This window comes from Micropterus dolomieu, linkage group LG09 (genome assembly GCF_021292245.1).
Source record: "Micropterus dolomieu isolate WLL.071019.BEF.003 ecotype Adirondacks linkage group LG09, ASM2129224v1, whole genome shotgun sequence".
NCBI classification, from domain to species: domain Eukaryota; kingdom Metazoa; phylum Chordata; class Actinopteri; order Centrarchiformes; family Centrarchidae; genus Micropterus; species Micropterus dolomieu.
Genome location: NC_060158.1, coordinates 18,670,106 through 18,687,266, shown reverse-complemented (window position 1 = coordinate 18,687,266; position 17,161 = coordinate 18,670,106). Strand labels below are relative to the sequence as shown.

The window sequence follows — 17,161 nt, the reverse complement described above, 5'->3', positions numbered from 1 at the left end:
TTGTCCCAATAACGGAGCTGTCATTAGTATCAGTAATCAGTCAGACATCAAAATAATGAAAGAAGTGCCTTACCAGCAGTTTGTGGTTATTACCATAACAAAGGCATATTATGACAAATTATCCAGCTCTTATCAATTAATGTAATGCCACTTATGTAATGCCACTTACAGATGTGAGTAACATCAATACCACTAACCAGGGAAGGTTAAAATCAAGGGCAACTGAGTTGCTTTGACCTGGATGACTGAGAATCTTCACAGACGTCAATACCACTACTGTAACACCTTATTAAATGAGGGCTTGATTACTGCATTTTTCTTAATTGAAAAAAAGATTCAAGCAGTAAATTCAACATATTCATATGCTGCACATGTTATTGCTTAGCAACATTGTGTTTCTCTGCCACACTGGCATCAGGGGACTTTGGCACAGTTCTTCTGCTTGTTTGTTCATGGCCAATTATGTGTGATTACTGTTGATTTTCACAAAACCAGGGGGAACAATAATAATCACTACTACACTGCAACATTTACAAAATTACAATGGGGAGAGCTACATAGTTACTTTGTTCATGAGGCATGTGTGTAAACTGAGATTTTATTAGGATCTGATGCAGAACATCAGCTACTGAGGTCAGGGGCGTTTCCAGGCTCTTGAAACATTGGGGGCTTAGCCCAGCCCAGAAATCTCCCTACCGTTGCCGCCTACCCAAAGTACATCTATAAAGCAACACTACTGGTAATAATTAACACTGATAATATTAACTAGGGGGGTGTGGGGGTCCTCCCCCTGAAAATTTGGGCTTTAAACACTTAATTTCCTCCATCCTGCTGAATTTCTGTCTGAAGTGACAATTCAAATATATATATATATAGTGTAATATAATGCAAATTTAGGTGGCAGGTGACAATTCAGAATATAAAAATACAGAATGTAATTCAGTAATTAGTAGCTATATATCGCACATTTGGAGAATTATTAAATTTGTTTGGCCCACAACACAACACAAGAAACAGCTCCAGCAGAGGTGGAGGGTGTGGGGGCTGTTAAAGATGTGATTGGGCCAGCCCAATGTCAGTATAGGCCTATGCTTTATGGGCCGATCGTTGGCCCATTTTTTAAAAACAGTTAGGCCTATATTAATAAATGACTGACTTGTAGCCTACTCGATGAGAGGAGCGCACTGCTCTTCATCAGAGGAAGAAAACCAAAACTGAAAACACTCTGCTCAGACCTAAATATCACCACAAATGTTCACTTCAGCACCTCTGATAAAGTGCAGCTCACAGCTGCTTTAGAGGTAATGAAGCAGAGACAGCAGGACACAGAGCGACAGGTGTCTGTGTCGTGGTCAGGTGTCGTGATATTCCCTCACTACTTTGCGGCGACGATAACCGTTAATACATTGAATAGACGCTGACCGGCAACATATTTAAATGTATTGATTACAATTTTGCTGGGTACAATTCAGAAGCCGCGGACAAGCCCTGAAGCTGTGAGCAATGCGCGCTCTCTTTTCTCGTGCTCTCTCTAAACGCAGGCAGGCTGAGTAACGGTGGGGGGGTCACGTTACGTGAACTTCAAACAAAATGTAGCAATATTATTGCGAGTATCCTCCGCACTATGAAGACCTGCGACACAGGCTGCGTCATGAAGATTACTGCATATTAACATAGAATTTATTTATTTTTTGCTGTTGTGGAGTTACATTCGGATCTACAGTCAAAACATCCGGGGCTAAAGCCCTGGAAAAATTACCTGTTGACGCTGATGACTGATATCACTGATCAGATTTTGGCAAAATTATGCTTCACAGTGACAGATATTTACATTTCAAATTAAGGTTATCATTTGTCCCCATTTACTGGATTCCTGGAAGCATTTAATTGAACGTTCCTTCAAATAGCAATTAGCACAGCAGATTTTGCTGTTTAATGAAATTAATTGCATTGCTCTAATGTTTGTGGGTGTCTGAGGCCATGGTTTGTAATTTGTACTCTCTTTTACTGTCATCTTTTGCTCATGTATACACATAGCACACAGACCCTGTATTAAGGACATAGTATGACATCAGTGTAAAGGCCTTTAGAGAGCCTTTAGTTCTTAATGAACTGTTTGGGTGATTTTATTTTACACTATATTGTTTATATAATAGTTTTCAACAAAATCTGTAATCTCCATAGCAACTTTGATTACTCACTCCTCAAACAGTATACAAAGCTTGTTTTCTGCCTCTTATTTGATATTACAGTGCACAAAAATGAATGAAATGTAGCAGGGTAAATGATAGTGTTAGACACACTTGACTGTTTTTATATCAGGAGAAAGAAGGGGTAAATTATTCCCTCAGAAGCTGAGTATGCCATAACAGAAAGAAGAGGAGAAAGTTAATTGGCTGTCTCCTGGCCAACTGGGATCTCTATTCACTTTAACATGCAAAAGAACCACTAATTATAGGACACAATACACTGCTATCTCGTGGCTCACTGCAAACTTTGCAGGTCAGACAATCAGATGTTCCCTGTAAAATCAAAGCAAAACGCATCATGGCGGAGAGGCGGTAATTAGCCTTCACTCTCCAATGACATGAAAGCCTGGATGTTTGAAAACATGCTGAGTGATACTCTGAAAAAACAAAGCTAACAATTGTGTCTGGCATTCATATACAACTAATATGCATAAGCAAATGGTCAATGACGTATTTTCAACGGGCCAATTTTAAAATACAAAAAATAAAACATTTATTGCCATTGTTCAAACATTAACAATGCTGTGTACACATAAATTAATGTAATTTTTTCAAATTAAATGATTTCAGTGTTTTTTCAGCTACATAAACTGTCTGTGGCCTTACAAAATGTCATGTGGTGCGACCATAATTTATTTTAAAATTAATTGATTTCCTTAAGATGCTTAACAGTTTCATGCTTAACAAGTTCTCAGTAATATACTTAGATACAATGTATTTGCTTTTATTTTGGGTTTTTGTAAATAATGATCTTATATTTTTGTTCTATAATGTCACAGTCCCCTTCTTAAATATAGTTAATTTTCTCTGTAAATTGCATAAAACTGATAAAAATGTTTTAAAAATACAACTTAAACTTAAAATTCACTTAAACATACTGTATCAGTAATTAATATTTGAGTCACAGGAATGAGATTTTATTTTTAATTTAATACAGTTATTGCTATTATTGGTCGCACCACATGATGAGTGGTCACTCCAAATGATATTTACACTGCATATCATTAAAAATATAGATTTAAAGAGATCAATAAACAAAAACTTCTAAACTAAAAATATATTTAAACCAGATATCATTATTAAAAATTAACAAAATTTTCATGAACACAAACATTTCATAAACAGTTTTTGATGAAAATCTCATTACAAACATTTATTTTAGTGCAGTACACATTTACGGCTTTGTTTTGAACAAACATAACTTGACAATATATTTAATCTAATTTCATTAACTGCAGGCATGTGGTGTTAACTGCAGGTATGTTTTTTTCTCGTTTATTGGGTGTGTCAGAGGCATTACCCAATCAACAGCCACATTTAAAAGACAGTGAAGTCCAGTGGCTGGCGTACGCAACAGGATGTTCAAGGCACCACCATTTCCGTTGAAATAAATGCTTTGCTACATTTTGTTAGGACTAAAGTTGGCTTCAAACTGAAAATAACTCTAAATTTACTTTATTCCACAGGGGAATCGAATAATATTGCATAGTTACCAAAGTGAAATTACAAGTTCTAAATATTTTTGGGGGCATTTTTCTCATGATATTGTACAAAGACTAAAAATAATCCTTTGTTTCTGAAATATAAGAAAAAGTGTGTCGAATTGCAGAAAAATTGATTCCAAATTATACTAAAATAAAAGTACTTTATATGTAAAAGTCATAAATTGAATATAAAAGGAGAAAAACTAAATTGCCAATCATGGAAACCACTTTTCAGCGGTCGCACCACATGATATTTGGTCGCACCACATGATATTTTGTAATTTAGTCAAAATTTACAGGCACAGAACAGGCCACCTAAACAAAACAAGCTAGCTTCCTACAAAAGGACTCCATGAAATTTATAATCAAAACAAATATTGGTAGAAATAACTTTATATTAATTGTTTTTCTGAGGTCATGCCACATGATATCCAAAAGTGGCAACTACATACCAGCTGTTACAATTTTACATTTTTCCAGATTTGAGAAAGAGTTAAAAAACCTACTTGCTGTTTCAGTGGGTCCTTGGTAATTATTAAACTTCCTGTTTTCTAATGGATTTCAACATCCCAAAATGGTCGTTTGTTGATGGTCGCACCACATGATATTTCATAAAATGGTCAAATCATCGGACAAAGTTTGCTTTGATTTATTGTAGTGAAAAACAGTGTGGATTTGTGCATGTTATATTAAATAAATTTGGAGCTACTCCAAATTCCTCTTTTCTTACCCAGAGGAGAAGTATGAGATCAAATTTCAACAGACGGCTGAAGAGACCCCAACAGAAGGGGGGTGGAAAGGTCGCTTTCCCTAAGTGCTATTCCTGAACAGCCTGATCATAAAACTGGCACCTTTGATTCCGCAGCCTGATAACGCGGTGCCTGACTGTTAAACTGACAAAAGGGACATTAACCAGCGATTAGCATTTCCCTGAACAGCCTATCAGAACTCTCTTTAAAAGGGGGCAGGAAACGCTAAACTGCCCCCCCACACACACGTGATCGTGGCAACTGACCTTGCTCTGTGTTTCATTACCTCACCAAAGGGATACTCCTTCTCACCCAGGTGTGACAAAATCCAGGACACCAAGGACATCCCTGAACTTTATGTAAACAAAGACTGCAGTCTCCAAAGACTCAAAGCATTACCTGTTTAATTAAATAATCTTTTAGTTACTTGATTACGTTTGCCTCTATTTGAGTAGTTATGTCACCATGTTGTTGGTATCTGTTGTTGATATTATTGCTGAAAAGAATCTAAATAAGTTACTTTTGCAGTGTTTTAATTTTCAGCAAGATTAAGGACACTCCTTCATTTTATGGGTAACCAATGCTTGTTCACAATACTTTCTCACACAATTCCTTTAGAAATGATGATAAATGTCATATTAACGCTATTAATTGCCAGCTTGAATTTAAGGCTAAATAACTAAATTTTCCAGCTCCTGAGAAGATTGTTTTTGGATTAATCTAAGCTTTCCTCATGTAACCTGAGCTCCCCCAAGTGGACGAAATAAGTATTACATACCATCGTCGGAAATGCCGTTAATGTATAAATGTCACTCATTATTTATCATGACCAATAATTTGACAATTGTTTTCCTGTTACCAAATGCTTAAACTTAGAACGGTACAACCGTTTGACCAGTGAGGTTTGATTGTGGGAAATATTTGATTATAATACGCGCAAATAGATTTTCTTTTTCTTTTATAGACATATTAAAAGTTTAGAAAGACAGTCCCTCGGGAAACCGGAAACGGCCGCCCTACGGGAAACGAAGGACTGCCCTCTGGGGAACCACGCCCCAGACAACAAAAGAGCGACACACAACGTCGTTTGCGCTCTTCCTCTCTTCCTCTTCGCTCTGCTCTCCGGACGCTTCCCTCTTAAACGGCGCTTCGGCACACGCCCGGCTTGCCCCCTCCCGGCAACGCCCTAAGAATTCGACCAGCGCAACGAAGTCTTTGTTTCGCTTGAAGCTACACAAGTGCCGTGACATCGATTTGTCCCTCAGTTCCAGCAACTTTACTTGTTTGTAGTGAACAACGGTGTGGATTTGTGCATTTTACATTGAATAAATTTGGAGCTACCCTAAATTCCTTTCTCTTCCCCAGGGAAGATGGGGAGGGGTCAAAGTTGCTTTCTCTAAGTGCTATCCCGACCATAAAACTGGCACCTTTTTGATTCCAAAGCTGATAACGCGGGGCCTGACTGTTAAACTGACAAAGGGACACGAGCCAGCCATTGGCATCTCCCTGAACAGCCTATCAAAACTGGCATCCCCACACACGTTTCCGTGGCAACTAACCTTATTCTTTGTTTTATTACCACATCAAAAAGGAAAACCCTTCTCACCCAAGTGTGACATGTTCCAGACACTGAACTTTGGATGACAAAGGACTGCAGTCTCCAAACACTCAAAGCATTTAATTAAATCTTTAGTTACCTGAATATGTTTGCCTCTATTTGAGTAGTTATGTTAACTGTTGTTGCTATCTGTTGTTGATATTAGTGCTGAAAAGAAGTTACTTGTGCAAGGTTTTTATTTTCAGCAAGACACTCCTTCATCTAATGTAATCAATGCTTGTTCATAATACTTTCCTACAAAATCCCTTTAGAAATGATGACAAAGAAATGTTTTACTATACTCTTAATCGCCAGCTTGAATTTAAGGATGAATCAACAAATTCCCCGGTTCCTAAGGAGAGACGATCTTTGATTTAATCCAAGCTTTCCTCGTGTAACCTGAGCTCCCCCAAGTGGGCGAAATAAGTATTACATGCCCTCGTCGGAAATGCCGTTAAATGTATAAATATCCTGACCACTAATGTGACAATTGTTTCCTGTTACCAAATGCCTAGAACAGTACAACCGTTCAACCATTGAGGTTCGATTGTGGAAAATATTTGATTATAATACGTGCAAATAGATTTCTTTTCTTTAAACATTAAGTTTAGAAAGGCAGTCCCTGGGGAAACCTGAGACGCCCCCTGGGGAACCACGCCCCAGGCAACAAAAGAGCGACACGCGACCTCGCTCGCTCTTCTTCTTTTCTCTCTCTTCTCTTCTGTTCGCTGTTGGCTCTTCCACTCTGCTCGGCCCTCTGGACGCTTCGGCACGTGTGGCGTGCCTCGCCAGGCAATGCCCAGACTCGGCCAGCGATACAAACAGGCCCTTTGTTCGCCTGAAGCTACACACCTGAAGTGCCGCGACATCGATCTGCCTCCAGTTTGTTTTATTTTCTTTATTTCTTTTGTTTGTTAAAGTTATGAGTCCGTTAAGTTACACTGGACTAATTCAGGAACGACCAAGTTCCATTTTAAGCCTTTTTCGTCGAGCCAACTTCACCGAGGTCAGACCAAGCCACGTGGTCTCGCCAGCTACAACGAAGGAAACCTGCAAACAGCCAAATTGCCAGACGGAGGAGACGTTTCAATCAGACACGGAGAACCCTGGAGAATCCCTAGCAAAAAGCCAGGATCGGCAGCTAGCGTGGGACCCGTGCAACAGGCCAAAAGCAGGCTGTCGACAAGCAGTGAGACTTAACACACGTCCTGTGATCAGATGTCCATTTTAACCCCTAAATTATAGCATTAGTTTACTTTAGTTAGCTCTTCTATGCCGTATGAGTCAAATGCTTCCCACAATCGAACCTCCAGGCTCATTGTTCAGCAAATGTTTATGTTCCCTGTATCCAACCATCTTTTTATCACCGTAGTTAGAGAATAAATTCACTGTAATATAATCAAGAGCTGTGTGTGTTGCCTATTTATAGTTCCTGCCAAGAGAATTGACCCTTTAGATATGAGACTGACTGACTGATTTAAGATAATTGAGCGATTATTAACTAACTGATCACTAGTAATAATTGTATAATTATTCAAAACTACCTAGAGGTCCGGAGACTCTAGGATTATAACAACTCCGGTGGTGCCCTTTACGAGGAAATTCTGATTTTATGAATAATAATTCATAATTGGGTATCAATTCTCAAATTTATTAAAATGCATAACTAATAAATTTAGGTCCACTACACACTAAAATGACAAATGCCCAGTACTGTAGATATATAAAATGTATATGCAGCTGGACAACCAGTCACTGTCTGTGCATCAGAAAGTAATCCATCAGCAATGATATAATGATCACGTACCTGGGCCGAAAGTGAGTTTCTGCTTTCACAAAATGGCAACTTCATTATTTCTACATGACATACAGTACATGGGAGTAATATGTATTAATTTACAAGTGAAAAGAATATATGACCTTGTCCTTTAAAAGTCCTTTAAAGGAGATGCATTTGAAGGGATTGCAAATAAATCAACTAACTATATACACACATGTATCTATAAGCAGGTTGAAAATATTGAGAAAAGATGCATTAGATTGGTGCTAAGTCACATCAACTCAGGGGAAGGGAATGAATATGCATGAATAAAAAGATATGATGAAATGGGACAATCCAAAAAAATTGCAATATGTACTGGGAGAGGTCAGTAAACCAAAGGTTATTTCACATAGCATGCCCCCTATTATATATGCCGAGTTACTCTGAACATTAATAAGGTGTGAAGGCCAATTCTCACCCTGCTGAAAACTGATTGTTTTTCTTTATCATTCCAGAGCAGACAGCTGTCATACATCTCAATATTAACGTACATGGCTCATGCCCATGCTCTTTATGAACATGAAACAGATTCACAAACTGGCCAGGGTTATTTGCTTTCACACACTCAAGTGCTCTTACCCCTGTGCCTGACAGGCCATCAGTGTTGATCAAACATGACAGGGTGTGTGCTACAGCAGCAAATCTACTTTGTCAAGTAGGAATGTGACCCTGGCCCATACTGCTTCCTGAAACAACCTTTTCATTCATCAAGTGGCAAGATTAATTAGTGACACATTACACTGACCAGCTCAATATATTAAGTGACCACAGCCCTAAATTCAGTGAGATGCTCTTTTGGCTTTCTCGCTGATGGGAGAAGTGACATTGTGTGTGTGTCAGAAAGATGGGGGGCAGAGAGTGATCTTTGGTTGGTCTGACCGTTACGACTCCTAAGACTTCTTGTGCAAGATGGAGGTCACTGTCAGTGCAAAATACCCTTCGACAAATGAGACAAAGCCTGTACAGCAAATCATTACTCTGGCGGACTCCCACAAACACAAATTAGGATAACCAGAGAAAGGAGAGAGCCAGGACAAAGCCAGGGTCAGGGACACCTTTACACTGATGACAGAGGTGATAGGCAATCAAATAGTGAGATGACAGATATGCCTCGTGAATGGGAATGCAATATATGTCCTTTCCCCTGCTACTTAGGACTTAGCATGTCACCAACCATTCAGGACAAACTTGTGCCCTCATCCAGTCCCCTGATGAACTCTGTTCAATGTGAGAAATGGAAAATGAGCTATCTTTCGTTACGCAGCAAGAAGGTACCAGCTACTTTGACAGTTCTGTATTTGCAGCTAATATCCGACAAAGTCTTTGGCAAGACAAATGACAAACAGTGATGAGGTGAAAAGTGTCATAAAGCAAATCCAGTATGGGTTCTTTTCTTACACTGGTAAGAAATTCAACTTCTAGTGGAGCTTACTGCTAAACCGCAAAGAATGTACTGTCTTGACAACTGAGCTTCCCAAAGCTGATGTTTTCACATCTGGCTGAATGAAGGCAGGATGGAGAGAAGCAGCGACACAAGCAAGACTTTTCTTGTTGATCCAGACATAAGCTTTGGGTTTGGACAGATGTGGTGTTCAGTTGTCTTGCTGTTTTTAATGGGCCGTAACTAGAGTGCAGCTATACTGAGTTTCCAGTGGCGAGTCAGTGCACTTTACTGTTATCGTCACAAAATGAGCCAAATGTACAAAAACTTGCTATTTCTTTTCTAAAATGATATAACAGGTAAAATTTGGGGATCTAAATTATATCAGAAAGTCAAGAATGTAACTGGAGAAAAGATTTAAAAAAAAAAAAAAACGTGTGGAAATAATGTAACTTACATCAAAGATTACATATTTGTAGCAGGTTATCTCTAAACGGTACCACATTGGACTTAACACAGCTGGACTTGAAAGTCCTGTTTCTATTAGCATGGAAACAGATAACACTCACAGTCACACATGACACATTTCTGTAAGAAAAATACAAATTCACAGTTCATCACCTTTGCATATATTTATCCGTAAAGCCATACAACAGGCTCATATCAATTCCGCAATGTAAATTCAACAATGTGTACACATCATTTATATTCATGCAATTAGGACAGCCTGTCAAATCAATTTAAATTTGATAATGACTACATTCAAAAAACACTATTATTGCACCACAGAGCTACTGTAACTACTGGAGTTACTGTACTGTAAAACTATAAAGCACATCTCTGTTTTTTTGCAGAGAGGTGTATAAGTGGCAGTGTAATCCAAAGCGATTACTCCACTATTGACTCATTCAATGGACTTGTCAGATTTATAATAAAATAAACTTTCCTTAGTAAATGCTGAAAGATATGTGCCACTTCAGTAACTGTAGCGCTGCACTGAAGCACCAGCACACATTCAATACTCTCTTTTCATAGGCCAGGGTTCAATCATTCCTCTCTGTGAGCTATAAAGCTGCTCCTAGTGTATGCTTATCAAACAGACAGGAAATCTCTGTCTCAACCAATGTGGCAAAACATGATAACCTTACACCGCTTAAATGGAAAGACTTAAATGGAGATTTCCTCCAACTTTCAATCTATGGATTAGAGGTTTTATGAGTCACCTGACCCTGCCCTCAACTTTTACACCATTTAGCAACCAGTTCTGGATCAGGTAGAAGAGATGGATGACTCTGACATTTCAAATGTATAGATACAACCCTGCTTATTTGTTTAATTTTATTTTCCTTACTTCCTTTTCTTTCCTCAGTTGTGTTCTTTGTGTGTTAATAAATCGCTCATCACACTTACCATTGAACTTTTTTTTTTTTAAATGTAAATTTGTAATGGTGCACTAGGTAAGGGTTATTTGTGGGATGGGATTTTGTTCAAATATATGTAAGTGTACTTCAAATTGTATTTGTATAACTTTTTTCAGCTTCTGGTACAGGGAGAAGATTTGATGTTTTGTGAGCAAATCTAAATGAAAAACTAGAGAGAAAACAACGGACAAACAAAGACTATAGAGAGTTAAAATGATAAAAAGGAAGGAGAGTTTGAGGTACCAAATATTAGCTTGTGCAAGATTGAAGGTGTACAAGTCATGTGCTCCGTCTATGGGATGTGCTACGTGTGAGGGGTGGTCTTTAATTGCACCAAGATATGATGCTTCTACAGGGAACTGTGCGCCTTGTTGCTGCCTTTTGGCAGGTCAGAACAAATACAGTAGTGCTGCTGAATATAAATTGGTTCTGAAAAATTCCAAAAGGTCATAGGAATTAATAGCTGTCTCTTACCTGGAATGGGTGTGGTCTCCTGTTTGTCATGCTCCTCGTGCCACTGCATGGTGCGGTGGTAGCTCAGCATAACCTCCCACAAAGCCTTGCATAGATCTGTCAGGCAGGGAATGTAGCTGTCCAGGGTAATATGCTGCCAACAGAGAAGCGATGAAAACAAGGTCACTGATGCTCTTTTCTACACAGTATTTGAATTCCTTGTCATATTGTTATATTGCTCTATGTGTGTCAAATGTCTCTTATGTGCTTCTATTGTAGATAAAAAAAATACTTCTGAGTTATAAAGCACACAGTGCTGGACTACTTTAAAATAAATTACAAGATTCAGCACGAGACAAAAAATAAGGTAATGAGCTGTCCTCTATGTTACATTTAATTAAAGCCTGCTTAGACTCGTCATTCAAGGCATTGTGTTGGAAAAAATCTATTTTCTGCGTCAAAATGAACATTTTCATGTTATGTAAGAGCTAATTAAGGACTGATTTAAATAAGGATGCTATTAAGAGGGTGTCTTCCTAATATACAGATTTAAAAATATCTGATGTGCACATTCGGAGGGCTATTATATTATACTACATGACAACTTCAGTTCAAAATTAACATGCACAGATGACAATTCTCAGTTGCATTTAGGTTAAAAAGAGAGAAGAACTATCCTTTTAGCAGTCATGTAAAAAAGGAAATGGATCTCACAGAGCTATTCCCTCTCAGGATAACAATGTACTGATGGTTGTCGTGGAAACAGCACTTGTGTCAAGTTCATACACATACATAAACTCAAATGAGATTTTGTTTTTGTGCGATTCTTTAATCGCACTGTATAGCAAGCCCAGTACTATAGATATATAAAAATGTATATGCAGCTGGAAAACCAGTCACTGTCTGAGCATCAGAAAGTAATCCATCAGCAGTGATATAATGATCACGTACCTGGGCCGAAAATGAGTTACTGCTTTCATAAAATGGCAACTTTATTATTTCTGCATTACATACAGTACATGGGAGTAATATGTATTAATTTACAAGTGAAAATAAGATATGACTGATAGTTCTGACAGCAACATGCCTTAAGTATGTCTTTAAAGAGAATTCTAATGCTGACCTGTGTTTTTTATATAAATAAATAATTATCTACGTACCTATATCTGACAATTTGACTTAATCCATGGACTAACTGCAACTCCTGCATAGAGCTTTGTGAGTTATTACAATGGTGCTAAATCCAAAACAGGAAAGTACTCAAAGGATAATGCACACTGCTGTTTTTCTTGCACACATCCAGCAGATGAACACGTCTGATTCTGACCTCGTAGGAGGCCAGGCAGCCTGGACAAATGCTTGTGTTAAATTAAAATTTGGCCCACCTAAGAATAGTGCAGCTGGCACAATAGTAGCCACTGACACAGTTCAGGGCTCTACAGAACAACTCGCCTGTCAACATGCTCAGTGACCAATTAATCACTGCCAGATGAAACAGCGCTGTCGACAGCAGCCGCACTTTACTTTGTTTAATCCATGGTAATAAATAAGCATTTGCAGATCCCTGCTATCTTTCACAAAAGCATTGTAAATTACGAACCACAAGCCTCACACACTGGTAATGGCAGACAGAGAAAACAGTGCATTGCAATACAGACCCCAACTGTGTCAAAAAAAAAAATAAAAAAAATAAAAAAAATTAATAAAGTCCCACATCTTATTCTGGCTTTTTCCTCTGGCATGTCCGAGTCCCTGAGTGACAAACAACCATTTGCCAGGACAATCTCTCAGCAGAACATTTGCTAGGGAGACATCTGAAGTAGATTCACGACTGTGAGCCATCAGCAAGAAATTTTCATATAATGGCCTCTATCTCAATGATGTTAATGACAGAGCTGTTGCCCAAGGCAGCCAAATTCCAAACAGGCATGAATCCACTGCTGTCGAGCACTGTTGTTCAAGATGGCCTGTAATTCAACAGCCATTTCTCATAACAGTAACATATCACTACACTGAACAGTGAAGTTTCTCGGGTAATCAAACATTTTTAGCTCTTCAAATTAGAAGTGGGAAAGTTGGTAATGTACTATACTGTATGAAAGTACTGAATACTCGAGGTGAGGCGATGCTTTCAAACACATTTAACTGTTAATCACACATCAGACTGTTAGCCCATTCTCAATAGCACATTAAAGCAACATGCACTGCAAAACCTCCAATGAGGACAGTCAAATATCTCACAAGTGTAATAAATCCTCATTTAAATTAGTTTTAACTGCACTCAAACTAGAGAGGTTTATAATACCTGTGCTACAATGGACATTAATCACGTTTCCTTATTGAGGACGTTTGTGTAACCATAAACACTGGGAATGCTTCTCCAAATTAACATTTTAACAACAAACCCTTACACTGCTCTGACCACAGAAAACCGTTCACAGTGGTGAATGGTACGCTTAACAAATTTGTAGAATCTAGAATTACAATTTTTGTGTACAGTCAAAGAAAATAAGTGAGTGCTTAGGAAAGACCAACCTGAAATAAATAATAATAGAATAATAAGAGAAACATACAAACAGACTCCAGCACCACTGGTCAGACGGGTACGCTGATGGACCAGTTCTGACAAAACAATGTTCACATTTTGACATTCAGTGTTCTCCACCAGCCAACCGTATCACAGCAGCATGTTGCCAGGCAACTGGGGTGAGGGGACACGATATGGTGGTAAGTGGTGTGACTGTGTGTGGGGGTTCAGCTCAGTGAGTATGATGAGAAGAAGTAATCTCAGCTACCTAAGCTGATAAAAATCTTTTGCTGGACACAGCCTTTTCAATAAGTACAGTAATGAGAGTACTGAGGAGGCAGGCTTGGGCTCTATTTTGGAACAGCTATTTTCTGAAGACGGTTGCCCATCATTATGCACACGACACACGTCAAGCTGTGTCAGGGAGGTTTTCAAAAGACAAAGTACTAAGTGCGTCTTTTCAATTGTGTGTGGGCATCTGGAGGAGTATGCAGGAAAGAAATGCGACATACAGTATTTTACAAAAGAGTTGTGCAAGAGACTGCAGACACCCTTGATTTAGCTGATTCACTTTCTTTAGGAAAACACAATAAAACCCCCTTCCTTTCAAAAAAGAATAAACAAACAGATTAACCTGCAAGGGATCAAAAACATAGTCTGCAATCTGTAGACCTGCTGTGCCAGCAAAGTATAGCACACCCTCCTAAAGAAAGGAGTCCTAAGGAATCTCTCACACACACCTAAACACAACTTGGTGCACAAGTCTGTATAAAGAGTCTGGTTTAACTTTGAGCCAACATATTTGCCATCATTTTAACAACACGTCTAGGCACTTAGGTGCAGTAGGTTCCTACATAATCAGAAAAATCTCTTGAAATTACTTTGCAAACAAAAATCTTATCACCACCCTGCTTCTCCTGATTTAATCTACTGGACATGAAATTATTGTGTAAGGTTAAGGACAAGTTACAGACCATTAGTAGCATTCTGGATGGCATAAAATTAGTCTGTAAGTTATTTTGAAAGTGACACACAGTTTATATATTGGTATATCTGCATAAAAGTGAAAAACATATTTCTTATGTATAAGGTAAAGGGCGAAGGACCCAATACAAAACCCTGTGGCACACCCTTAAAGAGTAAAGAAACTGGATTGCCCCTTCTGGTTGAGTTCTGTCGCTAGGTAGGAATGAAACTCTAAGGCTCTTGTACTTGTGTTTTTATACTACAGTGTACATTTTCTTAAAATACATGTTATTCTCTGTTTCCTGCCTGAGGACTACAGATGCAAATTAGCTAATAGAAGCTATGCACTGTCCCTGTCAAATAAACAAATAAATCAACCACTGACTGATGCTACTGCAAAGCCAAGGACTTAGCTTTTTAAGAACAATAATGGTATAACAATAGTTTAAGGCAAATTCCTTTTAACCATCATCACTTTCCATGCAGCTGTTAAATCCAGATCAGAGAATGGGGTATGAGATTGTGAGGTCACAAAGGAACATGTTTTTAAATATCTGCTCCCTTTTTCAAGTTGTACTTAAACATGCATTATCACAGTATCTTGCTACAACAAGGTTCATTGCACATGTAAACTTTGTCAAAGGCATTGACAAATTCTCCATGGGATTCAGAGCGAGACATTATTATTGCTATTCAAAGCCCAGACTCCCCTGAAACACACAAGAATGATCCAAGAAACTCAAGAGAAAAAATATAAAGTATGGGGCATTCTGACCTTAAAAAGTAAAAAAATCTGCTGATGAGATGCACAATGTTTTGCAGTAGATTAGTTTTATTCTGAAATTAAGCCAAGTTAACTTAACAAATGAAAGATCATGGTACTGCTTAACATGCAAAAGCAACAGTGTATCCACTCTGCAGCCTCACAAAATGGTCCACCTTTTAGAAATACAATTGCACTAAAGGTCAGCCTATATCAAAATAATGGGACACTGCACAATAAGAGTGGGATAGATCACTATCGGTTTCTGATGAGTAGTTGTTTGATATTGTTGGGATGATTTCTCTGTCATTAGAAGGGCTAATGGCTTTGTATAACATGGGTAAAAAAACAATACTAATAGGCTAAAGCCCCATTAACAGCTTCTAGAGGCTGACATGTGCATTACCCCCTACAACATGACTTCGCAAAATCATCAGAAACAGTATTTCTGTTAGAGTATTCCCATTTGCTGGTATTTTTTTGTCTAGAAAGCCACCCGTTGGCTGGATGAATAGCATTAATATAACTCTAACCGTATAAACAGAATGAAAAAGTTGAATAAATTACCAAAGTGTTGGCATGCAGTACGGTATATAGTCCAGCTTTACAGTCACCTCCTCTCCTGTGAGAACCTCCTATGATTCTGGAAATGAACAGTCTTATTTCCATCAGGAGAAAAAGTCAGTCAGACAGGGGGATTTATAAGGAGTGAGGCTGGCCAATAATGATGAGATGTTGATATAAAATTAATAAGATCCCCTCACAATCAGAACTGACCTTTCTGAGTGTTCCCATTTCCCTTGAATTTTAAGTTGTATAACTAAGAGGCAAGTTCAGAGGGTCTAATGTGGTTCCAACATTTTCTTAACCTTTATTTATCAGGGGAGCAGCAGCTGAATAAGTTTGCATTTCCACAAACACCAGGTTTCCTAGTGATACAGTTCCATGACATGAAGACATTTCTCTACTAAGCAGCTCCACTGGAGCAGGTGAGGGGCCAACGCCTTGCTCAAGAGCAAATCAACGTGATTTGTTGAAAAAGCAGAGATTATTGCTTAGCTGATTTCCCCAAACACATTTTTTTACCCGGTGTGTTGATTTGAACCAGAAGTTGTCCTCAGGTATATTTTTATACTAGTCAGAGACCTTAGAAACAAGTCAGTGAGCCTCTTTGCTGTAAAATCCAAAACAACCTCCGAAGAGGATAGGACTGTAGGATATTTATTTATCCTATATATATATACAGTGGGTACGGAAAGTATTCAGACCCCTTTAAATTTTTCACTCTTTGTTTCATTGCAGCCATTTTCCAAAAATCAAAAAAGTTCATTTTATTTCTCAGTAATGTACACTCAGCACCCCATCTTGACAGAAAAAAACAGAAATGTAGAAATTTTAGCAAATTTATTAAAGAAAAACCGAAATATCACATGGTCATAAGTATTCAGACCCTTTGCTCAGTATTTAGTAGAAGCACCCTTTTGATCTAATACAGCCATGAGTCGTTTTGGGAAAGATGCAACAAGTTTTTCACATCTGGATTTGGGTATCCTCTGCCATTCCTCCTTGCAGATCCTCTCCAGTTCTGTCAGGTTGGATAGTAAACGTTGGTGGACAGCCATTTTCAGGTCTCTCCAGAGATGCTCAATTGGGTTTAAGTCAGGGCTCTGGCTGGGCCATTCAAGAACAGCCACGGAGTTGTTGTGAAGCCACTCCTTCGTTATTTTAGCGGCGTGCTTAGGGTCATTG

At 38.5% G+C, this 17,161-nt stretch overlaps 1 protein-coding gene across 2 annotated transcripts in view; it reads right to left on the bottom strand.

Annotated features, from left to right (window-relative positions):
- vps50 (VPS50 EARP/GARPII complex subunit) overlaps window positions 1-17,161 on the bottom strand; it is a 109,406-nt gene that overhangs the window by 47,849 nt on the left and 44,396 nt on the right. For both annotated transcript variants that reach the window (XM_046058318.1, XM_046058319.1), the window contains exon 13: window positions 11,178-11,310. In XM_046058318.1, coding sequence (XP_045914274.1) covers window positions 11,178-11,310 — 133 coding nt within the window. The remainder of the gene's footprint in view (window positions 1-11,177; window positions 11,311-17,161) is intronic.